The sequence below is a fragment of the Etheostoma cragini genome, chromosome 21, assembly GCF_013103735.1.
Source record: "Etheostoma cragini isolate CJK2018 chromosome 21, CSU_Ecrag_1.0, whole genome shotgun sequence".
Taxonomy (NCBI): domain Eukaryota; kingdom Metazoa; phylum Chordata; class Actinopteri; order Perciformes; family Percidae; genus Etheostoma; species Etheostoma cragini.
Genome location: NC_048427.1, coordinates 2,941,642 through 2,966,664, shown reverse-complemented (window position 1 = coordinate 2,966,664; position 25,023 = coordinate 2,941,642). Strand labels below are relative to the sequence as shown.

General features: G+C 40.1%; 1 protein-coding gene and 1 long non-coding RNA gene across 2 annotated transcripts in view; one reads left to right on the top strand and one right to left on the bottom strand.

Moving 5' to 3' along the window:
- dusp3a (dual specificity phosphatase 3a) overlaps positions 1-1,560 on the top strand; it is a 16,751-nt gene extending 15,191 nt beyond the window's left edge. The window contains exon 3 of the mRNA XM_034860406.1: positions 308-1,560. Within this exon, the coding sequence (XP_034716297.1) occupies positions 308-537 (230 nt within the window). The 3' untranslated portion in view covers positions 538-1,560. The remainder of the gene's footprint in view (positions 1-307) is intronic.
- An 18,934-nt stretch (positions 1,561-20,494) lies between these two features.
- LOC117936906 overlaps positions 20,495-25,023 on the bottom strand; it is a 20,545-nt gene continuing 16,016 nt past the window's right edge. The window contains exon 3 of the long non-coding RNA XR_004655050.1: positions 20,495-20,655. This is a non-coding gene — a long non-coding RNA (uncharacterized LOC117936906). The remainder of the gene's footprint in view (positions 20,656-25,023) is intronic.

Below are 25,023 nucleotides of genomic sequence, written 5' to 3'. Positions count from 1 at the left end.
GAGTGTATTTGAGTGATGTATGCTAAAACCACAGTGAGCAGCTGTTTTTCTTAATAAAAGTAAATACTCCCGAGCCGTTTTCAGAATGAACCAATGGGCTAAGAGCGGTTTGTTACTGATTGTTTCAGTCTAAATGTTGCATTTGTTGACAGCAAGATGTAGAGATTGTTATCGATCCATTAAGTGACTCATGGTAATTCTCAACATTTCTCGTTTCTTGGCATGTTTCTTTTTTTTGCGATTCTGTGACCACAAACATCTTCATCATATTCATCTTGTCGTTCTATTCTCTGTTTGTTCCCTCTAGGGAAAGTGTACGTACACTGCAGAGAAGGGTACAGCCGCTCCCCTACCATGGTTGTTGCTTACCTCATGCTGCGCCACAAAATGGATGCCCGGCTGGCGGTGGCCACCGTGAGGCATAAGAGAGAAATTGGTCCCAACGACGGCTTCCTTCGCCAACTGTGCCAACTTAACGAGAAGCTGGCAAAGGAGGGCAAGCTGAACGGGGAGGTGGGCAAACTAAAGACCAAGTGAAAGCAGGACGGACCCTCTGCCCTGTCTCCTCCTCCTCCTGCCTTTCACAGGCGTTCAGCTACTCTCGGACCCTGCCCTGACCAAACCAGCACCCATCTGACACACCAAGGGGTATTCTGAAACACAAACATACATGCATTTGTCTGTGTAGATAATTATTCCTCATGCACACACACAATCTCACACATTTTTGTTTATAAATCTTCAGTTCACATCTGTCACCGCTGCGTCTAAAGAGGGCTTGCGTCAGTCCTCTGCCTCCTCCTACAAAGAGTGTGATCTCACATACTCCCCCCTTTTTTAAACTCCACACAGATGTGCAGCCGTTTCGCTGCTAGCACCCAAAAGCAGTACCTTAAAGCATTCCTGCAATCCACCGCAAGTTGAGAAGGTGAAAACATGATTTTTAAGATTATAGCACAATCATTCCATAGTTTTCCACTGCCGGGAATATCAGTAATGTCTCCGCCAGCTGGACGACTCTATAAATCCCAAATGAACTCTTAGATAATAAAAAGTTGACGGCCACACATGATGCACACAAAATATGCGATATGTGAATGCATAGAGGAAAATCCTAAAACATTCCATGAAAACTGAAAACAAAAAAAAAGTTTTGACAAGATTTGTCAACAAAGAGTTTTGTTGGCCATCTTGATCCGTAAAATTGTCTTCTACCCTTAGAGGCAGATAAGTAATGCACAAACACAAATAATTCACACTAATGCAAGCTGTAACTCTGTGTAGTATTACAGTCGGCATCCTCGACTCTCTCCGGCCTCTAGTTTGATGGCGGCAGCGTTACATTCGCATCACTGAGGCACGGGGCAGCAGGAACAGCGACAGAAAAGGTTGAGTTAATTAAAAATAACGAGCTGCTGAGTGGGTGGTTCACGTTGCAGGACATATTTACCTGCTGATTTGACGAATGCTCATTAACGCTAAATGTGACGTTATTTCATTTTGGCAATGAGCTCAGTCATCCTGCAGTACAATATCTGAGAGCAACATTGGACTGAATATTCTCTTAAAAAACACTTCAAATGAGCTAATATACAGGATTTGATTTCTAAAGGGGTGTATTTACTATTTAAATTTCCTCCTGCGTTGAAAATAATAACAGTGGCAGTCTTTTGAAGTTATTATAATTTAGTTATACATGTCATTTTACTCACCAACTTTCATTATCTGGAGAAAAGAAGAGGTTGATAAATACACCAATCACAATCTGCTGGTTCGGTTTATGTGATAGAGGCAAGTGTTATACTAGTGGGAAACACTTTTAATGAGCACTGTAACATTTTTCCAGAGCTTAGTTAAGGGACTGAACCGACTGGCTTGTCTCCACAGTGGGCACTTGGAGACAGAACAGATATTATTCTATTTGAATCAGCCCAGCTCTCTCCACAGGCCAAATAGCGCCTTGGGCTCCATTTACACTCTACACAAGTGTGTTTTTACATTCATCGTTTTAAACGTGTAACTACATTGATTGCGTTTTGGGCTTTGAACGCTGCCAAAAGGCAGATGACCTACACTCTGAACTAGGGGCGTGTAGAGACGCTCAGCTCACGAGACCGAGACGAGAAGCAATTTTAACACTATTTTAAAGAAAATTGTATTAAGAAATTAATAAATATGTCTGGAAAAATAGTCTTTACTCAGAGAACCAAGGTTCCAACATAACCAAGTGTTTCATTGCAACAGTTAACAAAGAAGTGGGCTGCTCTTTGTATCGATTTATGGCCATTTTAAGACAGGGGGAGAACATTCTCTTTTTTTATATTCTTAAAAGTAAAGTTAGATTTTGCCTGCTAGAAGGCCCAAACAACAGGAACACCGCTTAATCTCCTGTTCCTTGTCTTTTGGTGAATAAACTAAGTTGAGATTTGATCATGGCGGATAAATGCTACTACGTGTTGCACTGAGCGACAAAATAAACATAAATACAGCTTAATTATCGTTGAATATTCAGTTAGTTGATCGCCAGAAAATGAGTCTTCAAATATTTTGGCAATGGTTTGCATTGTTTTCCAAGCATTGTTTTCCAGTTTACCACCTTCAAACTAGAGGCCTTTTAGTTTTAGCAGTCAGATGCATCACAAGGGAAGGATGCCACCAACTCTTCCAACTGAAAGTTCCAGTCATCACGCCAGAGAGTTGTCCACTGCCACTTCCCTGACACAGCCATCCGGTCAGTATCCAACACCACTGTCTCATCAACAACAACATGTCTCACTCCTAAGTGTGTGTGTCATACAGTAATTAATAATGCCTGACTTTATGCACACACAGGGTCACATCACCCTTTTTGTTTGTATGTACTTAAGCATTGCAATATATGTCAATACCCCCATCAGATATATAGAATGTACTCACTTCTAAATACAAACAGTAGTTCAACAATACATTTTGAAAGTATCTATTACTGTAAACTAAATCAGTGCCAGGAAGGATGGCAATGGAGTGTTTAAAAAAAAAAAAAAAACTTGAGAGAGTTGTTTTTGAGACAAATTCCCATCAAAGTGCAGGCGGTTTGAGATGGGAAGGCAGAGCTGTTGAGGTGGATGACCACCAGCATCACTCAGAAAAGAGTTCACTTTGTCCCTCACATCAGACTGCATATTAACAAACGGCCTCGGGGCATGTTAGCATGAATCCAGAGCAATAGTTGTCTCAGTAGGAAGGCGAGCGGAAACTAGGTTGTCTCACCCCATTAATGGCACTATTTATTCCTCCTTTGATATATCTGTATACATATGAATATATACATGTATACTGTATATACATATTTAAGTGTTGACATATATGAATGTATGAGCAATGTGTCTATAACGTGTAGGTATCGTCAGTATGTCTTAAGTCTTTATATATCATGTTATATTTGTATATGGCATCAAGGATTAGCTCCTGCATTCTTTCTGTTCCACAGTTGATTACATGTACATTCATATTCAAATAGAATGTACATGTAAAATGTTGCGTGTGATTGTGATGTATCTTATCACAATTGTGCAGATCTTGCTTATGATAGCAGGGTTCTTTTTTTCCAAGCTGGGATACTGAGGCATGTCCTCGTCATGTTTACTACTGTTTTGTACAGTTTTAAGTTCCCATGGTAATTTATCATAATATTCAGCAAGATGCAGGTGGCAGCATAAGACGGACACGGATTATCATATTACATCATGTCCAAGGATACATATTCATCCCTCAGAACATTTACAGAAGTTGGACGTTTTCTGTGAGGATCGATATTTCTGTATTTCTGCATGAGAATGATCTTAATCTCCAGCTACACTTTATATTTCAATGCAATGTTTTTAGCCGCAAAACACAAACATCACTCAAATATATTCACATTTAGCAAGCAGCAGACTCTCTACCAGGGGGATGTGTTCGGCCACATTATTTTACGACTGGTCTGTGATCTTAGCCCTTCTTTTTGCATTTTGACTTCTCTAATTCAAGTTGGACTGACATATTTGATTCCTAAAATGTTAGCCACCCTTTCCCCAGGGTACTTGAGAAACCATGACAACAATCAGTGACACCTACTGACCAGTTGCACCAAATGACAAAAAAGAGCAATACTTATTTGGCTCATAAATTGTGGTTTGTTGTAAAGCGAGTAATTTGGAAGGGAAATAGTTTTAAGAGAGAATAGTAACATGTTGTAAAGACGTGATGACTAAGTTAAAGTGTTTTGAGAAATGTAAATCATGTTTTTTCACCATGCAATATTATATCTATTCTTTGGCCAATGACACCATGTTTACTGATATCCCAAACAAGACCGATACGAGACGATGCATAAGCCCATTTAACACAATCCATTACATTTCTATATGTTTACAAAAAGCAACTAAAATATGATTTGACAATTTCTTTACTAAGCTCTTTTAAAAACATTTAAAAACAAACTACTCGATTAATAGAATAAAAATAAAGTGGCAATTTCAAACTAAGGTTGAATCTTAAAGATGACGATATGATAGATATTTTCCCTTTGTATTGATAATATTGGATCGTCCAGGATTGAATCAATAGATAGCAATGCAGATCAATGTATCATTAAACACCAGACCATTTTGATATTTTATGCTGCTGATAGTTTGTTGTATTGTTCCTCTCGTTGTAAAATGTTTGCCGTGTCCATTTAACTGTTTTAATTTCTCCAGAGGACAAACATTTCCTGCCGGAGTAAACAGAGCTGAGCAGTTTGACGCGGTTACTCAACCAAGGTTAAGATTTGGATGGTCAGTTAGGGGGGAAAGTACTTCAGACTCAAATAAATACAGCCTGATATCATAAGATCCCATCTTTAAATACAATCTCAAAACATTCATTGAAATGTCAAGTGTTGCTGTAGCCTCTGACTCATTATTGGCCTGGAGGACAAGTCTGAGAAGGGAATACTATCACAGGGAGTTAGAAGCGAGGGCAAACTGTCTCAAAACTTTGCTGAGTGAGAACATGAGTGCAGTAATGTCTCTCATGGGGCGACGTAACAAGTTTGCACCGGTTCTGGCTCCGAGTGCTGGGTCACGTACAGGTTGTTCCCTTCGTTTGGTCATCTCATGCACTTGTAAAAGGTTTCAGATCTTCAAAGCAACATGCTTTTATTTCACACATCTTGCAAGCGCTGCTTCCTGTTTTGCATCCGGCGAGCTTGAATTTGAGACAATTTACATGTATAATTTAGCGCACGTGTCCCACTGCATGTCCCCACCACCTCGTCATGAACCCCAAACCACACAACAATGAAGTCATTGAGTAGATTTACATTACAATAGACAGAGGGACCACTTACCTCTGTGACCTCGCACAAACACGTCAAACACCAAGATTGTCTTGTGCCAACTGTTCCAAAAGTCTATTTTTATGTTCATGATTGGCTTTTTTTGTCATTCACATGGACTCGGGTTTCACTCATACAAATATACACATCTGCTCCACAATACTGCCCTCCTTCTGATTTCACAAAAGGCAATTTCAGTATTACTTGTTGACTTTTGCATCAAAGTATGTGTTTTTTAAATTTGAGAATTAATTTGAGAATATATATTAATTATATATTAATTAATCGGTCCAGGATGAGGGTATGTACTTTATAGCATCAACTGCCTACACCAACCTGCTTATTGATATAATCATTGACAGTTTTTGGTTCCCAAGATAGAGACTTGATAGATAGAAACAATAGCCAAACTAGCCATTGTAGATGTTTTCATATTCAGTATTTTGTATCCACTATTTACATGGCAAAATTGTAAAGCTCTTCCTTTTTGGGTAAACATGGAACATAGTATTCCTAAAAAAAGAAGAAAGTGTCTATGATGGCTACACCGCTGGATTCACACTCTTTTTTTATGCATTGAGTAAGAGACAAACACTGCCACCTGCTGATCAACAACAAGTTATTTTCTGATCATTTGACGTCATAAAGAGGTACAATCCAACCACCCGTTGTTTATTTCTGTTAATTGGCATTCCTTACTGTAAAACCCTGTAATGTCAAGATGTTTTACAAGGTACCAGCATTGTTTTGTGGGTTATACTCCAGGTACAGTACTTTATGTATTATTGAGAATGTCAAATGTGAAATGCCATTGATGTACATTGTTATATATACTGAGTATGTAACACGCACTAAGGCAGTTGTGAATTGCTGCATTTTACCGTCTTAACTGGCCTACTATATAAATAGGACATTGTTTGATATTGGATCTTGTGAGTTGAAATTGCAGATGACTTCTTCTCTCCTTCTTCTTCCTTCTTGAGTTGATCTTTCCTTTAGATGTGTCCTGTTACAAGGATGTAATTTGATTATAGGTTCAATATGTTTTCTCTGCTAATAAAGAAGGCTATTTTTTTAACAGTAGGAAATCATGAAAACGTGATTGTGACCTACTTCTGTTGACCTAATCATTGAGCTAAACACAGTACGTCATTCTCCGTGTTGTTTTTGGATGAGTCACCTATAATGGTAACTGGACCACGCGGTAATTGTAATTTATTCACAGTGCTTTTTGAAAACAGAGTGAGTTACCAAAGTGGAGAGATGGATTAAATCATTCAGAGAGAGACAGGTAGTGTTTTGTTTGTTTGTTTTTTATCACAGAAAAGTACATTAAATTGACTTTGTGCAGTCCCATGTGGTGTATCTCAGCCATCTGTGCTCAAGTAGGCAAAAACCTGAGAAGTTTAAACCCCTTTGTGACTGACAGTCGATCTCTTACATCATGGAAACTAATCTGGCTAAACTTAACGAAGTTGTCCACGATGCAATAAACTCTATTCATCTGGTACTCTGGAGAGTGTTCAAACAAACACCGGAAATTACTTACAAATACTGTTTGGCCCAGGTGAAGTGCAGAGCTGCAATCTTCCTTCTTCTTGCTCCCATTCTGGTAAACAGCTTAAAGCAGAAGTTTTAGCACAAATGAGCCCACTGCCTGACTTCTCCTGGAGTCCATTACACAGTTGACGTCTTACCTTGTCACATTTCTGTTTGTGTGAAGATGTCACGGAGAACATTGTTGGGATTTTTGGATTGGCTGTTTATAGGGATAGCCACACACACACACACACACACACACACACACACACACACACACACACACACACACACACACACACACACACACACACACACACACACACACATATATATATATATATATATATATATATATATATATATATATATATATATATATATATATATATATTCGTCACCGCCACTGACATCTCGACGAAAACAGCACCCCACCCAAAGCCTTACAGGAAAGATTGATTCTTTAGATTGTTTTTTCAATTTGTGTATCTCACTTCACACAGTAGGAAGGGACGGCTCCCTTACAGGATGAGACATTGTTGAAGTGCACTTGATTTTAAATTGCAATGTTATTCTTCTTACCTGGGAGAAGTCTCTTCTTTCTTATGTTAAAGAAATAAATGGCTGAGGTATTAACATCTTATCATGAGTGGTTTCTTATTTGACAACCGGCAAAATTAATACTGTATGTGTATTCTGCAAGATGGAGATCAATATCTGCCCATCTGTACGTATGCATACATACTGTACATACATGGACTGTGTATGTAATTGTCCCTCTGTTTTGTGCAGAGCATGGGTCAGTTCTGTGCTACACTGTAAGTATGTATTTTTATATATTGAATGTCATACGTATAGCATTTGCTGCTTCAAATTTAACTTTGGTTCTCAAATAACTAATAAGTTGGGAGTGATAACATGGTAATATATTTTAAACACATTTATATATGTACTACTAGCAAATTTGTTGTTTATATAAAATAATTACAGTAGAAAGACTGCTGACAACAAAAGAAAACAACACTGTACCCAAGCAACATAATATTTATATCGAAAACTAATTATAATTTTTAGATGGAGGTGTTTTCGCAGCTCTGCATATTTGCACATAGGGTTTCTTTAGATTTTAAAAGGATTCAAATATCTACATATCTCTAAAGTCTCAAAATTTTAGGCCTTAAAGTTTCAATATTTAATATATTTACAGTAATACATCCAAAAATGTCCTCAATGTGTCATCAGATATTAAGGAAACATGCTAAGTTGTCTTTTCTGATAACAATGCTAATACCAGTATTTTTTATGTTTGTGTTTTGGCCTGTGTGTTAAGTCCCACTGCTTACAGCCACAACAGCTAGATTCTACCCGGCATGTTCCTAACCAGAGACCCCGGGGTAAATATTGGAGATGTATTTGAAAGATGGAGACTGCTTAGAGCCCAAAAGGACGCAGAGTTGGCTAATTTCCTCCTAAACAGGTAAGCATTAGCCTCAGGCTAATTTATCACAGCGGTTCCTCTTGTAGTTCTATGCTAAAAAAGTGCATCTATCAGTTAGATACAGATATCCACGTGAGTACGGGCTTTTATGACTGTCAATACATCTAACATGTGCATCTAACATTAGCTAGTCCGCTGTGCTGTGGAGTAATGTCTGGCGATGTGAGACAAGCGTCTAGCAACATTGTTGGATGCGGCGGTCTCAGCCTGGTAACCAACATGAACTTGGAGTCTGGGGAGGAGGGGGCGGGGGAGCCACTCTCCAGTATTTTGAATTTGTACTGCAGTAACTATTTTAAACACTAGCTGCCAATATTACATATTGCACCTAAATGTCTTAAGTTTGCTCAAGTATTGTGTTCCATGTCTTAAATCATTTTAAACAGGTCTCAATTTTCCTAGGTCCATGCAACGCTACCTCTGGTGCTCTTGTTTTTTTTGTTCCGTGGTGTTGTAGTTCTGTCTTGTCCAAATATAATTTGCTGTATCACGATTACAAATGAGACCAACATGTAACTTATGTTGCAGCCAATCAGCTTTCGTGTTATTGGCGTGAGTCTCTTTCGGATTGTATCCCAGACAAAAAATGTTTTCTTCGGCTATAGGGAAGTGCACGTTTAGCAATCCTGAAAGAAATGACTTTAGGGCTTAGTTGATGTTGTGACATACTGTAGGTGTTTAAATTTCATTCACAATGGTCTTAAAAAAGCATTATGTGTGACTTGGTGAAACCTGCCAAAACACACATAATTACCTGAAATGAAAGGTAACAAAATAGTGAGAGTTAATTTATTCCAACAAATACATTAACTGTGTAATGAAATGTAATTGTATTCTTGTTTGTATTATCTTTAATGAATTTTCCTTAGATCATGCTTACAGTGTGAACATGTCCTAATATAAAAGTAATTGAGTCCTTACTTTTGACCCATGATCTTAGTGTTTTCAAAGGCCCTGAACATCCACACAGGTGCTCTCAGCTGATTGGACCTCTTCCCAGAACTGTGTGGGTAGACCAGAATCTCTTGTAAGCTTTGTTGTACCTGTCTGGGCAGATCAAATAACACCTTCATCATTCTTATTGGCAGAAAAGATTTGGGACCCTAATTAAATTCCCATCTAATCTCTGACCTGCCTTTAACTTGAGCAGAGTCTAATCAGCCAGAAGAACTGAAATCACCTGCATGGGTGTTCAGAAGCTTTAGTGAAGGAACGAGGGACAGGTGAGCTGAGGGGGGGAGCAGGATGGTGGGTGACAGGTGAAGTCTGCAAGGTTTGAAAATGTAGACCGGGCTTAGGGCCACTAGGTGGAGGCAAACCTCCGTTCAACTCTCCATTTGAAACACAAAGTGAGGTGTGGACCAATGACCAAAAAATAGAGCAACAGAGAGAGAGAGAGAAAACGCAAGAAAGTCAGAGGGGAAAATGACATCAGGAGAAAGATAAATCCTCTCAGGCCTCCAAGTGTTGATGCAAATATTATTTAATGTTTCACAAGACTGGAGCGCCACACCTGGGATGGAGTCGTCACACCAGGGTTACTGGCCAGGCTCAAACCAATTGGAGGTAACTCTCTCTCTGCCTTCTGTACTCGTCTTTTTTTCTTGCCACGGTCGCTTGCACAAGCAATTATTGCACACCAGCTGTGTGGTCCCTTAGGGGCCCCAGTGAACCAGGGACATTCTCCCAACTTCGGCTGTATTAAAACTCAATACGGGCTGAGAATTTTAACAAGAAAGCAGACTTTTTCTTTCTCTTGAAGCTTAGACAGAAAGACAGTTACAATTGTTGTAAGATAAATAAATAAATAAATAAATACAGAATATACATTACATCTATAACTCCAAATCTCCAGGGTGTCTGATGGAGAAATATGCCAGGTACAGCATTCACGAGGGAGAGCCGAGGGTCAGGAAGTAGCTGGAGTCAAAACGGAGGGATTATGTGTTGCAGCAGGTTATAGGTCCCTCTCTGCCGCTTACTTGAAGGAATCCAGGATGCTAGTTTCCGAAATCTCATCAATAACCGCGCCGGGCTCTGGTGTGATGAAGTGCCATTTATTTAAGCTGTGTTGGGTTTTTTTGCAGCGTGGAAATGTTTATAGCTAAAAGGCGGAATCAAAGACGAAAAAAAGTGCTGCGTTCAGTCACATTCGCTGGTGACACTTTAATTAGTGACACTGAGGAAAGATACCTTTTAAATTCAAGAGGGATTTGGTTTCAGGTCTGTTTTGGAATTTAAATATACGAATAAAAATGTCATGTTTTGGCTGAAAACGCACCCTTTTTTGTCCTTTCAAAGATGAAAGTGAGCACTGAATCACTGTCTTGTTTGTACCTGACTCAGAGTCACTCATCACGTCTGAACAATATGGGTGGAAGCTTATGTTTGATACTTGTTTATGGGGGAAATGATTCATTGGGGAGAAACAGGGTGTCCAATCAGTTGCAGATATGTTTGGCTTTGATGAAATATTCTCCCATAATCTCACAAAATAAAATGATCAGCCGCCTTTGATTTTTTTTTCTTTTTATTGCCAGTTGACTCATTTATCCCGTTTCCCTCCGGCTTTATAAAGTCCAGTGAGTTGATTTTCTAAACTTCCAAAGTCACTTGCATTTTTCACCTCTTATCCCCCACATGTTTGGGTTCATCATACAACTTAAGATATGATTGCAGTCCTTATATACACGTTTGCTGACTTTTCCACGGCTTTCCCCCCCCCCCTTCATATGAGCCATTCAGCTTTCATCTTTGACTCAATTTTAATGGTGGCTTTATGAAATAGAAAGCACATGATGCTCTCTTAAAATCCATCATCCCCGTATCCCACAGTCACAGGCAGAGGACTGAAAGGCAGCAGGGCGAAGACGGAGAAATGCACATCTGTGGCGCAGCGCTAATTATTAGGACATTTTGAGGAAGAAAGGGGAGAAAGAGAGAACGGGCTTTGGAGCTGAACGATCCTCAGATCCTCTTCCAAGTGCCTTTGCCCGTGGTGGTGTTGCTCGTTTCATCTCCGTCTCTCAAGTGCTGTTTTACGGCATCCAGTGTTTATACACCAAACCTCCTCGCAGAAGATAAAGCTGCCATGTCCGGCCTAACCAAAGACAGTTAACAGGCACTTTTGTGTGACACGGATCAGTCTGTTTCTCTTCCTGAATCCTTTGCTGCTTAATTTGAAGCGATGCTTAAAAAGAGACACACACTTGGTAATAATGATGGGAAACGCTTGGCACCACTTGATTGCTGCGAGAAGAACAAAATGCTAAATCTATCCATAAACCAAAACATCGTCGTAAAGAGCTGCGGTTTTCAAAATGTGACATTTAATAGTCATGGAAAGAAGTCGGGGACGTTGTTGAAACGCAGGCCTCGTTTTTTTTTTTTTTTGGGGGGGGGGGGGGGGGGGGGGGTTACCTTCAAAACAGATTGTGCTGCCATATTGTTTCCAAAGGCCTGTTCAATATCAACCCACTGTGTCACCAGAAGTAGTATATTTCATTGCACAAGCACGGCACTCTGAATCAAAATGAAGTATTCCCCAAACCATTACCTTAAAATATCTGCTCATTAGAAGCATGCAAATACAGCAGACTGGGTTGGCACTGTGTCTGCATCCATGCTCTATTGTGCAATTTGACTGATAGGTTTTATTAAATCAGCTCCAGATGGGCTGCACCACTCCATAAACATCACCTGCTCAGAGTTAACTTGGTCATATTCATAACTACTCAAGCTTTACACTGTAGCAGTGTACACTTCATTTAAACAAGTGTGGTGGGCTTCTTTTTTTTTTAGGGCGTGGTTTAGGTTTTTAAGAAGCTCATCTGAGTCATTATGAGTTGTTTATTTAGAGTGTGGAGCTTTTTAGTTTTCCGAGGAAGTGAAGTGATATCCTGTTCATGAGAAATCATAAAATCCTGACTTTTTTTTTTTTTTTTTGAAATATATACGTACAACTGCAAAATACACCTTTTATGTATTCTTACATCACATTCAGTATTTGCACACTGCAACAGCACTCCACCTGTTTGCGTGTAAGTCTGCAGTCGCACGCCACATTTTCTTGCGGTATTCTTTTAGCTGGGATCATAGCTACAAAGCATGCAACCGCTTCTGTCTCAGACTTAGTCGTACTCTGTGAAAATGTGCAGGAGAAGCAACATTTGTGCGTTCAACAAAGGCTGGACTTACTCAGGAAGCTTGCACAGTGGGTGGGCTTGGAACTGACAGGAAAGCTGCAGCACCTTCACGTGACACGCTGAGGCACGACCTCTTCAAATACCTCTGCTTTTAATTAGCTTTTATTGGAATACATGCAAGAGTGGTGGATTACTCTCACATGCTTGTTATCTTGTTTTATTCAGTGTATTAAAAAAAGCGATTCTCCCTGAAAATAACCATCTCTTCGCCCACAGAGCTTTTTTTTTTTACTTTTAATGCTTAATAAGCACACCTTACAAAGCATTCTGGGACGTTTTGACAGTCAGGAAGCCTTTTTGCGCTGAAGCAGCACCAGATATTTCATTCACCACCCACATATGTCTCATCTGCTGCTATTTTCATAAGCTGATTTTCTTTTTGTTTCAGCTTGCCAAAACACTTGTCATTCATCACTTGGTACCTAATGCGACACTGGAAAAGCATAATACGTTTTGGGAAATAAAGGTCCTATGACATGGTGCTCTTTGGATGCTTTTTATAGAGACCTTAGTGGTCCCCTAATGCTGTATTTTTCACGATGAGCTTTCCTGAGGACGTGCTAACTAACCTAGGCATCACTAGCCTAGGGAATCTCTGTGTTTCTGGGTTAGGAAGAGTTAGTCAACATATTCTATGCTGAGCTTATGACAGCTTCTTTATGTTGAACCACTAAAAGGGACCAGAGACAAACATTTGCTCCTCTGTCCCGGCCTTAGCAACAGTGTTAATTACCCTGTTTGCTCCCACGTCTGCTACGCGGTTTATATTCAGACTTTTTATGGGACTGCTGTTTGCCGGTATACAGTTTAGATTGGTACGGTAAGTGAAGATGTGAGGCAGTTGTTCAGTCAGCAGAACGCCTCATTTAGAAGAGAGACAGACACTAATAGTACAGTCTTGTAAACCTGCAACTTTTATTTAACAGAACATTGTTGATGTTGCACGCATGAATCAGGAATTTAATTTCCCTTTTTTATCCTGCAAAGACGGAATTGGGTTCTTGTGGTTGTGTGATGACCATCTTCTATGCAAACATTTTTGTGGAGCTATTTTTAGAAAACATTCAAATACTTATAATTCAAATACTTAGCCTAAATAGTTCAGGCTCAAATTGAGCCAACGTAGTGTTTAAATGTTAAAGAACAGTTACATTGCTTTTTCATATTTTATATTTTTTGTGCAGTGAAAGATAAAATGTAGGTCTACACTGAATGAGTATTCTTGTGCATGTATGTATATCTTAAGTATTTTGTAGAACCAAACCTGTGGAGGGTGGGTGGTATGTAACGCGTGCTAAAAATATTTGGTACCCCTAAAACCGGCCTGGCCCCTCCATTAGAAACGCCACTGTCTAGCTCCATAGTTAACACACACACACACAAGTCAACTAAGTCCAGTGGTATCAATCTTCTTGAATAACTCTCTTAAAAGTGTTGAAGTATTTCTTTTAGGTTTGGTTGCATTTACACCTTTTAATTAGATATGGTTTAAATAATCACTCATTTATTTGGAAATTGCTCCAAAACTGGCTTGAACATTTCCGAGTCCCTAAAACAGAGACATTTTAAAATGCTGCTGACCCTGTTTTACCTTAAAATCTCCCGGGTTGCTTTGTAGTCTGGACAGGCAGAGACGGAGACATTTGGAAAACAACGCGCATCCTTCAGTCTCATCAGTTAGGGAGGCCTACATACCTTTGAATAACAGTTCCGCCTTGTAGTCGGTCCATGTTGATTGTATCGGTATTGTAATATTTTCGGTATTTTCAAATCATACATTTGATGATTTTTAACCGCAGAGTGACGTCATGCAATCCGTTTGTCCGTTATCCATTGTCAGATGTAACATGGACTGACATTAGTCCTGCTCTGTATTCAAAGAATATTGTAGTAGTAGTGTGGATGTAGTCTATATGTGAATTATGTGGATGTCAGCAAATAACACAGTATAGTTGCATGCACATGTACTGTATGTCACAGAGAGAGACTCACACACGGTGAGATATCAGTCTACTTTGCGTAGTGAATCATTTGTTGGATAATTCCTCTCTCAGGCTAAGAATAGCACCTGCCGGCGGTTGGAGTGCTGGTGGTGAGCGGTGTGCTGAGAGGATCCCGGTGGTCAGCAAACAGCTTAGTCTGGTCTCTGAGGTCCAGCCAGGCTAGTTACCACGGTTACAACTTGGCTGCAAGGCTGTTTCAATGGGCGTACGTTCTATTTTGGTGTTTGTCTAAAAAGAGCAAAGACAAACAGTGGGCATGGCTGGAGATTAATTTCTAAGAGCCAAGGTTAAATCTCCTGTTTTCGCACGTGGAAACCACATAAAGATCTGAGTGGAAGAAGAAATCCACATTGGACTCGCAGGCTTATCGTGTCTTGGCTTCAGCTCAGTCGTCACCTCCGAGTGAACTCCAGCTCTCCGTTAGAAACCTATCCAGCTGCCAGCAGACCAACAACTTGTTCTTACAGTTAGAAGTCCCAGTCCTGAGATATATAACCCATTTTACAGTCCCATTCTCTTCTCCACATTTCTGCTTGATCCGGTGCATGAAAATAAAAAGTGTTACTTTATTCTCTTGCACTATTTTTCACCTGCACTGGGATAAATTATTGTCGTCACGCACCAATGCACAGATATGGTTTGGAAAGAATTGTGTGTGTACAATATGAACAGTTGATAAATCAGTTGTCTGAGCTGTTGCAGAGCAAGTTAGCTTCGGTATTCTCTACAGTGGGATATACAAAGTGATACAGAGCAGAGCCCCTGTCAATAATAAAACACTTTCAAATACATCCAAGGGTCATAACAAAGCCATAGATCAATTACAGCACACTTTGTAGACATTTTGAGATTCCTTACACATGTAGGAATCATGAGCACAATATCCAACAGCAACAAAGACACAACACACTCACTTTAGCATTTTCTGTTGCATTCACAATTCCACTAAGGGAGTTTTTCATTATGAACAATGAGACTGTCCTCCCTCAAACCCCCCCCCCCATAAGTTGTTTTTACAAACAAAAATTACAACTCATATTTACTTGTACAGTGCATGGCTGTCTGGTGGCCATATTAATTATTATGGGAGCAAAGCAGGAAAGAAGGTTACGAAGTATAAGAGCGCCGAACACGCACAGCGCTTTTACCCAGAAGACCTGGGGTTACGCTCCCGTTTGAAAATAAAAGTGAACAAGTTATTTTGTACTTTACAGAACAAACAAAAAATGGAACTGTGTTACGTTCTGCGTCTCGTGTGTAACAGGAAGGAAAAACGGGACGGAAAATGCTTCTGTTGGTCCTATTTCCTGACACCGCTAGGGGCGTTAATCTATAAAACACTTCTGTGGGTCGTATTAGTGCATGGATGTATTAGAAAAAAAAACTGGATAAATTGTTCAAAATGAAGCCCGAAAGTTGCTCAGTGGCACATGAAGCCATCATGGAGCCAAAAATCACAAGGATTATTGGCGCTGCTTCTGCATTTTGCAGAAGCTTTAGCGCTCCACTGACTACAAAGGGGATTAAACGAGGCTCTTTCCACGTGTTATCAAGTCAAATGAATCAAATTCCGAGTCATTCTGCAGGAGTTGTGATCCTCAAAACAAGTCATCCGCTGATTAACAGACGTCACTTTTACCATGCAAGTCAATGTGAAAAAGCCTTTTGGGGCAAGAGAGCGTCACGTGACCATCGGGAGTTGTAATTCGACTGTTTTACAACTATGTTAAATTTGCTTCAAAGCCCGGCGCACATCCTTGGGACGTGGGTTCATGTCTTGTTTAAAAATAAAAGTATACGGGGACTTTTTTTTCCCCTTTACAGAACAAATGGAGCTACACAACGTTCTGCGTCACGTGCATAATCAGAAGTGAATGTACTTAAATGTCCAAGGTGTAGGAATTTCTCCCATCTAGCGTTGAGATCATACATCGCAATCAACTCTCTCGCACCACGCAGTTCAATGTACCTATTACAGCTACGGTAGCCTTCACGGTTCAAAAAGCTGGTCTTCTGCACTTTTCAATATCCGTTTTCTATTTCTGGGTGAAGAAGAAGACTCCTGTAATGGAAATTTGGATTTTGAATACATGTGGTCCTCCATGTTTCCTTCTTCAAACCTTCTTTCATTAGCAGATTAGCAGCACCAGTGAATTTATCATGTGACAGCAAAAACACGAAAGGAGCAGTATGTCCTGTATGTCCCTTACGAGCTGACATATTCAAAGATGGTGCGTGAATATGGAGCGTCTACCCCAGTGTATGCAAATGGAAAAAGTAAAATTTTAAGCCAGTAGGAATACTTGGAATTAATGGTGGTGGTAAATAATCATGAAAAAGGACAAGTTTGTGAACGGGCTACACCGATTTTTGGTAATGAACTAGACACGTTACACCCTGGACCATTTTAGAGATTTTAACCGTACAGTGCATGATTTTAACCCAAACCACAATCTTTCTAATCTTTCTAAATATAACCAAGTAGGTTTGGTGCCTAAACCTAACCAACCTGCAAGTGTTTCACAACGTTAACGACGTTACACACAGGGTAGGAATAAACGTTCCACATCGTCGTGTCGTGTGGAGGACTTGTTGGAGGAATAATTCGTGGTTAGGAGAGAAAACATGTTTGTAAAATGTCAGTCATGACAAGACATTTGCTTTCACAAACGGAAACAGATTTAAAAGTAGGAATACAGTCAGCGCTGTTATGTGATATGGCCGTGGTTCACATTGTCTATACGCTGATAAATAGAGCTAAATAGATCCAGATGTGCAACTACTTGAAATGCAGATATGATACAATCTACATTGCAAACTGATAAAAATCTGCATGTGATGGCAGATTTTCCAGAATGGCCTGCTTTGTAACTTAATCGGTGTTGTGAGATCTGTTCTGTCAGAAGTGATACGTTCTTGTTCTCTTGAATCCCATTTTGTATATATGTAATTAGTCCAATTTGTTTTTAGAGTTACAGTATTTGACAGCTTTTCAAATGGACTTAACCCCACTGACGCATCAGGAGATATCTGTGACCCACATCTGAAGAGAACATACCAGCAAATATTCAAATTATGCCTGAATTTAACACCATGTTTTTCAGTCCAGAGTGCATCAATATACAGTATGTAGCCGTGGCCATGTTTGATTTCATACAGATTTTGGCATCCTCTGCATCATATATAGATCTTGCAATGAGTGTCACATGTAGTTGATAAATTATCTTACTTTCTTTTTTTTTGAACAACGTTTTTATTAATTTTTGTTTACTTACAATAAAACTTCCATTTACACATTCATAACCCGCAACAGAGTTTCTCTCCTGACATGTGTTATACCAGAGATTATACATGCTCTTATATTGTTTTTTATTCCTAGACAACTTATCAACAGCTACATTTACAGTTTGTGCATTAAAAAGGTTGACATTTCGCAAAAGTCCTGTCATGGTTTGTTCATTCATCGTTTGCTGGCTTATACTTTAACTTCTAGTCTGTTGTCATTTCAGACCCTGCACTCCCACCTGTAGATTCCCTTCACCTGCTCATCCTCCCCACTCACCTGTTCTCCATTCGCTCATTAGCTCCTAGTTGTCACTTCCACTAGCCAGCCCTTCACCCAGCTATATTCTTTTGTAGTTAATGGCACCTGACTGGACTCAACTCCTACTAATCACATGACATTGTTAAATAAAAAATGTGCATTACCTTGGATTATCTTTTGCGTGGAGGACTGGCTATTATGGATTTCTGTCAATTATTTCTGTCTGAATATTTACCACCGCCATAAATACCAAGTATTTCTATTGGCTTGAAATTTTACATTACCATTTGCATAACCTGGGGTAGATGCTCCTTATATTTGCTATCTTGAAATATGTCAGCTGGTAAGGGACATACAGGATTTACTGCGTCACATGATAAATTCACAGGTGCTGCTAATCTGCTCATGGGCAATTTTGAAGAAGGAAACATGGAGGACCACATGTACTTTATCAAAATCCAAATTTCAGGTACAGGAGTCTTCGTCTTTGCCAAAAAGGATGTTGAAAATAGCAAAAGACCAGCTTTTTGAAGCGTGAAGGCTACCGTAGCTGTAATACGTACATTGAACAGCGTGGTGCGAGAGAGTTGATTGCAATATATGATCTCAACGCTAGATGGGAGAAAATCCTACACATTGGACCTTTAACAAAAGGAACCAAAGTTCTGAAATGTTGTCTATAAAAGTTGTAGAACAACTTTGCCCATACAGTCTCAAATTGGCAAAAAGTTCATTTTAAATGGCAAAATCCAACCAGACTTTTCTTTACAAAGCTTAACTCATTGCTAATCAAAACAAACTGGATATTATTTTATTTATTTAATGCATCAGGGTCCCAGAAATGAGTCGCCATTTGTTCCACACCTTCACTTTTGCTCACATCCATAAAGCTTTCACTGCAATGTCTTTCTCGGGGTCGATGTGGGACGCCAGAAAGCTAAACTAGAACCTGCTTTGCATAATTGTGGTGGACACATTATGAATAATTCACCCTCTCAAACCCCGAGTTAAACACTGCAGGGTTTGGAGCACACGGCACTGAAACACTATCTCCTTATTGACTTCCACTGGCCTGTGATGGTGTTTGGGGGGGGGGGGTTAGTTTGGGACCTGTGTGATGAAGTAGTTAACAAACGTGCACGATGAATCACGCGAGCAAATCCAGAACACAAGGAGCTGAGATGGGTTTTTTTATGCACCAAAAACACAATTTTTCTCCATTTCTATAAAAATTACTCATCCTCTGCAGTGCTCGAGGCTTTCTTGCAATCTGGGGAGCATCTGATTGTTATTTGGGGCTCATTGTACTGTTATGATTAAAAAAAACACTGTGCTGGGGCCAAAGAGCTCTATAAAGAAACCCAGAGAGGTCTAAATTGAGACTGGGACTGACATTGGTCGCGACGTCGGCGAGAAGGCTGTAATCAGAGCTGGCTGTGTGTAGACAGCGGGACCATCCGTCGCTCACTAAAAACATTCTGCCACAACCTCGGAGCTGTAGGCCTGAACACAACAGGAGGACATGTCTGTCTGCTCTAGGGACGTTAAGACCTCTTGACTTATGATCAAGGTTGACTTCGGTATTCGGTAAATGTTACAATGGCCCTTATCAATACTTGAACATGAACAAACCTTTCCAATTTTCCAGGACACACAATGAACTCAGATAATACCTAATGCTTAAAGATGTCAATGTTTTTATGTTCAATGACACAAATGGTCACAATATAGCAAAGACTCGCGGACCAAATTCACACGTTACCTCTCCATCCTCATCCAGGTTATCCTCGTTGTTACCCGTAGCGACAAGCGCTTTTAATTATTCCCAAACCTTGCAGTCTCTCTTTCAGCTCTGTACGCCAAAACCAACAGACTCAGCAACAGTCTCTTTCCACACGCCATCCCTCTGATGAACAGCTGACTTTGGACTTACGGTGCCAGGTTCAATTCCTGTGCAATAACCCAGCAACACTGTCTCTAATCAGTCTGTTTACTGGTTCACTTATTATTTATTCCTCATTCGCTATTCTTATTCCAGCACCCTTTGCTACATAACTTTCATAATTATAATTTACTCCTGCAGACAATGCACTCTTCATTGCACTATTGTCTCAACCTGTCTATATTGTTTCTGTTAATAGTATGTCTATATTGTTTGTTTTGTATGAAGAAAGCACATTGAGACACGATATGATCCAGAGCAAATTCCTCGTATGTCTTCTCATACCTGGCAAATAAAGCTGATTCTCAGTCTGATTTTGATGACATTTCACTTCCGGGATTGTTGACGTCCCTCATATTTGGCCGAATGCCAGTTACCTTCCACTTTCTTTGTGTTGTAGTGGATTTCTGAGGACTATGGTTACCTGGTCCTCAGATCTCTGCAGGGTAAATCCAGACAGCTAGCGTGACTATCTGTCCAATCTGAGTTTTCTGTTGCACGACTAAAACAACTTCTGAACGTACACACGTTCCACCAAAACGAGTTCCGTACCGAGGCTATTTGGCAGTGGCCCCGTGGCTCTGTTCTGGCGCTTGGCACGATTGTGATTGGTCTAATGAAATGCCAGTGAACCAAAACACATTTTTCTCCCATCCCAGAATGTTGTGTGGACTAGCCAGACCCTCTTGTGCAGCCCTGTGGAGAAAGGTCTGGCAAGGCGAGACTGTTCTTCGCTCTACAAAGTGTTTTAGCTTCTTTACGCTTTAAGCTCTTGTTTTGTTTTCTTTTTCTTTTTCCGGCCTGCAAACTCCGCTCTCATCATCCTCATTTCCAGAAGCAGCAGCTGTTTTTCAGCTTTAAAAAACCCTCTGATAAACCCTCTGTATGCACTACCTGCTCAGCACCAAACAACAGGCAGCCAGAGTCAGCTACTACCAGTCACTCATAGGAGTAAATTGGAGAAGATGGTTTAAAATCTGTGGAAAATCATTGATGAGCAACAAGTAGACCTGTACCAACTATGTCTGACCAGATGGGAACAGAAGGCAGACAGGGTTTGCATGGATACAACCCATCCACTGACAGTGGAGTTGTGAAGCTGCTCCCTTCTGGTTCTAGATATAGATACCCTAACGTCAGAACCAGCCGAGCAAATAACTCCTTCATTCCCATGGCAATAACCCAATTAAATAAGAAGTGGGGATGGGTATGACTGGAGGAGGAATATACTGTATGTGAAGTACAGTGCAGTAGTTTCTTTTATCCATGACATTAGGCCTTTCGGGAAAGTGCATCATACTCCTTTTTATTGTATTGTAGTTATTAAAGTGTGTATGCTATGTGTTAGATAAATGGTGCTGTAGATGTTTGGTTCAATGTTTGTGTTGTGGATTATGTGTCAATATGCCTGTACTGTACAACCAATTGCCTCTCGGGGACATTTCAGTGTTCTAAGTTTAAGTCTAAGTACCTGGTGAACATAGGGGAGCATTTAGCAGCTAAAGAGATCAATATTTCCCTCAGGGACCACAGCAAAGCTGAAAAGAGAGTGAAAGCAGGACTCACATTTATCATGTGGTCGAAAAGCATGACCCCTAAAGAATGTTAATGTTGCTCTCTTACTGCTGAAGGTGTAAATCAGCTTGTTCTCTTTGACTGTTCGTATATTTACGGAAAGTAATGAGCTATTTAATTTGAACATAACCACGAGACGCACAGGGCTGCCTCTAAGGACAAGCTCAGTTGACGTAGTGTCAAAAGCAACAAACCCAGCGGATCGCATTTTGTTTCCCATGTCGAAATCTAAAGACTTATTTATGTAATTAAAGTAATGAGTATTTCATATACAACATGTTACTTTTTAATGGTTTAGAAGTCCTTTCATAGTAAAATGCACAAATACAGTTACGAACAAAAGATTGTGCATGACTATTTGTAAAAGGTAACTCAAACTGTTGTATGAGCATATGTGAACTATGGCAACAACAACAAAACATAGGGTGCTTATACAGTATATGGGTGTTGCTTTTTGCTTGATTAAAAAAAATAGGGAGTGCTACACTGGGTCAAGAAAGCTTGTTTTTACTGTCCTGAAGTAGCCAAAAAACAAATCAGTCAACCACATAAAGTATGTCCCAGAAAACACTCCAGACGTTCAAATTTGTTTATTATAAGGATAAACCCCTTGAGATGTATGATCTCTTTTTCGAGGGGGTCCCACGTTATCCTGCGTGTCCCGACATCACAAACCTGGCTGCCGCTAACAGTAGCTGTAGAATAACAGAAGCCACATCAACACATGAAGATACTGTTCTTGGATTATTGTGAATAAAAATGATTGTGGTGGTAGAATCTCCTAAAGGTAACTGAACTCCCAAAGAGTATCTTTGGGCTTTTTTTCAGGATGAAAGACTCTGTTGTCACTGGACCTTTTATAGAAGGAAAGAATGGTGGCGTTATTTAAGCCTCATCTTCCAATATCATTATTTTAATTCAGTGTTATCAACCAATCAAGTCCACCATTTTGAATTGCGACAGACAGCCAGTTGGCTACAGCTGTACTCACCCTGATTTAAGGCTTGTATAAAAGTAGCTGGACCGTGGGGAGTGTGTGTATTATTATGGGAGCATCGCTGTCCCTCAAATGAACGGGCAAAGCAGTGACACTGACCACGGCATGACGGATAGTCCCCTACATGTGACATGGCTTTATTTTTTCTCTTTTACAAGCTAGAGCTGCACATTCAATCACAATTTTATAAAAATTACAATATGGACTAGTACAATATCCAAATTTGTTGAAGGCAGAAATGTGTGTCTAACCACTCTGAATGAAGTATTGTCGTGCTGCAGAGACATCCCGGGCCTACAAATCCCATCCTACAGAGTAAAGGAAAAGAAATCACACTACATGACTATTGTACATTTTTGTGTTTCAATGAAAATCAGAATGATGATTTTAAAAATTGATCATTCCCTCTAATATTGTGAATCATTTCGCAATGGCAACATCAGGCAAAATAATCGCAATTGTACATTTTCCTCATGTCAGCCCTATCACAAGCTGATTTTCTTGCTTCTGGACACCAGAAAAACCAACCGTTTGTGACGCTAATGAACGTATAATCCTATCTTTTTCCATTCACAAGTATATTGTACATTCACCCTCAAGAGGGCAGTGTTTGAATGAAAGAGCCTCCATCTGTCAGCACTCATCAGATCACTGGGATGCAAGGGATGCCAAGAACTTAGAGGAAAGCGTACATGCAGTTCTCAGTCCATATAATGTTATTCAAACCAGATACAAAGGATAGAGAATATCAGAGTCAAATCATGCAAACAGCACATGAGTTGTATCCTTATTGCAGGACGAAAGAGTTGCGATTGAACACCTCATTCTAGTTTGAATGTCCCCACAGAGAGCTGTGATGATGATAATTACCGAGAGGAATGAATGATTAACTTGTGTACAGCCTTGTATCAGGATGAAGCCTCTCCGGACGAGTGTGAGACGCATGTTGCGGCCGCGGAACGGAACAACTTGCGTCCAAACTAAACCACCTCTAGAAACGCCTAAATGCTTTTCAGACACGTAATGCTGCGGAACTCGTTAAAGGAGGAGGAGGAGGAGGAAGAGAAAGAGGAGGAGGAGCAGGAGGAGGAGGAGGAGGAGATGTGTTTGTCCCCCTAGGTCCAACAACAACAACAACAACACAGCGAGATGTGCAGAGCTGTCTCACAGAAGCCTGCTCCTTCTCTCTCTTCTTTACCTCTCCCCTCCCTTTTCCCTCTGTCTTCCCCTCCCTAGTGGTCCCTGCCATGGTCTCCTCTCCTCTCACCAGTGTGGAAGGAGTATTCACATCACTTACTTTAGTAAACATATGTGTGTATCATTGGGGAAATCTTCAGTTAGTTCAAATAAAAGTACTCAACCAGAAAAAAATCCTCCCATTTTAGAAACTGGATACAATTCTGTTAATAAAGTGAGTATAAGTGTTTAATCAGCTAATTATTTCAGCTGCACATCTGCATATTATTATATTATTGGTAGGTTTCATTGATAATAAAACATGTATTTTATAAACCGCATGCTTTTTTGCAAAAATCTCAATGTGTAGAGTAACGAGTAACTAAAGCTGTCAGATTAATGTAGTGGAGAGTTAAAAGAAAATACTACAAGTACTTCAAATTTGTACAGTACTTGAGTAAATGTACTTAGTTACATTTCACCACTGCCTCTCACCATATCATTTTCCTCTCCTCTGACTTCTCCTCTCCTCTTTCCCCCATTGCATCTAACCTCTTTCCTTCCTTCCTTTCATTTCTTCTCCTCTGTTTTCCCTCTCTTCTGTCTTTTCCCCCTTCTCACCCCTCACTTCCCTTTTTTTCTTTATTCACTTCTCTCACCTCTCTTTCTCCCAATCCACACTTTCTGCTCTCAATTTTCTTTTCCTCCTCTCACCTTCTGTCTGTACTCCTTCATTTTCGTCCCTCTACTCTCTTCTTCAACCCTCTCCTCACATTCCCCCTCTTTATTTTTTCATACTCTCCTCCTCTTCCTCTTTTTCCCCACTCCTCCAATCTCGACTTTATTGCCTTCCCTTGCCTATCCTCCATTTTCTCCTCTTCTCTTCTTTCTCACACTTGTCCATTTCCTTTGCCTCTCTCCTCTTCTTCTAAGATCTTCTTCTCTCCTCACTTTCCCCCTCTCTATTTTTTCTTCTTGTACTTCTCTTCCTACTCTCCTTTTATCACACTCTTCCCAATCTCTCCTCACCTCTCACTTTCCCTCTACTTTATTTTCATCCCTCTCCTCTTTCTCCCACTATTTTATTTCCTCATCTTCTGTTCTTTCTCCAATATTACTCTCTTTTCCCCCCTCTCTTCTTCTTCTCCTTCTCCTCTCAGTTGTATCCCACTCTTCCATTCTCCTCTCCTCTACTTGAGCATGCAT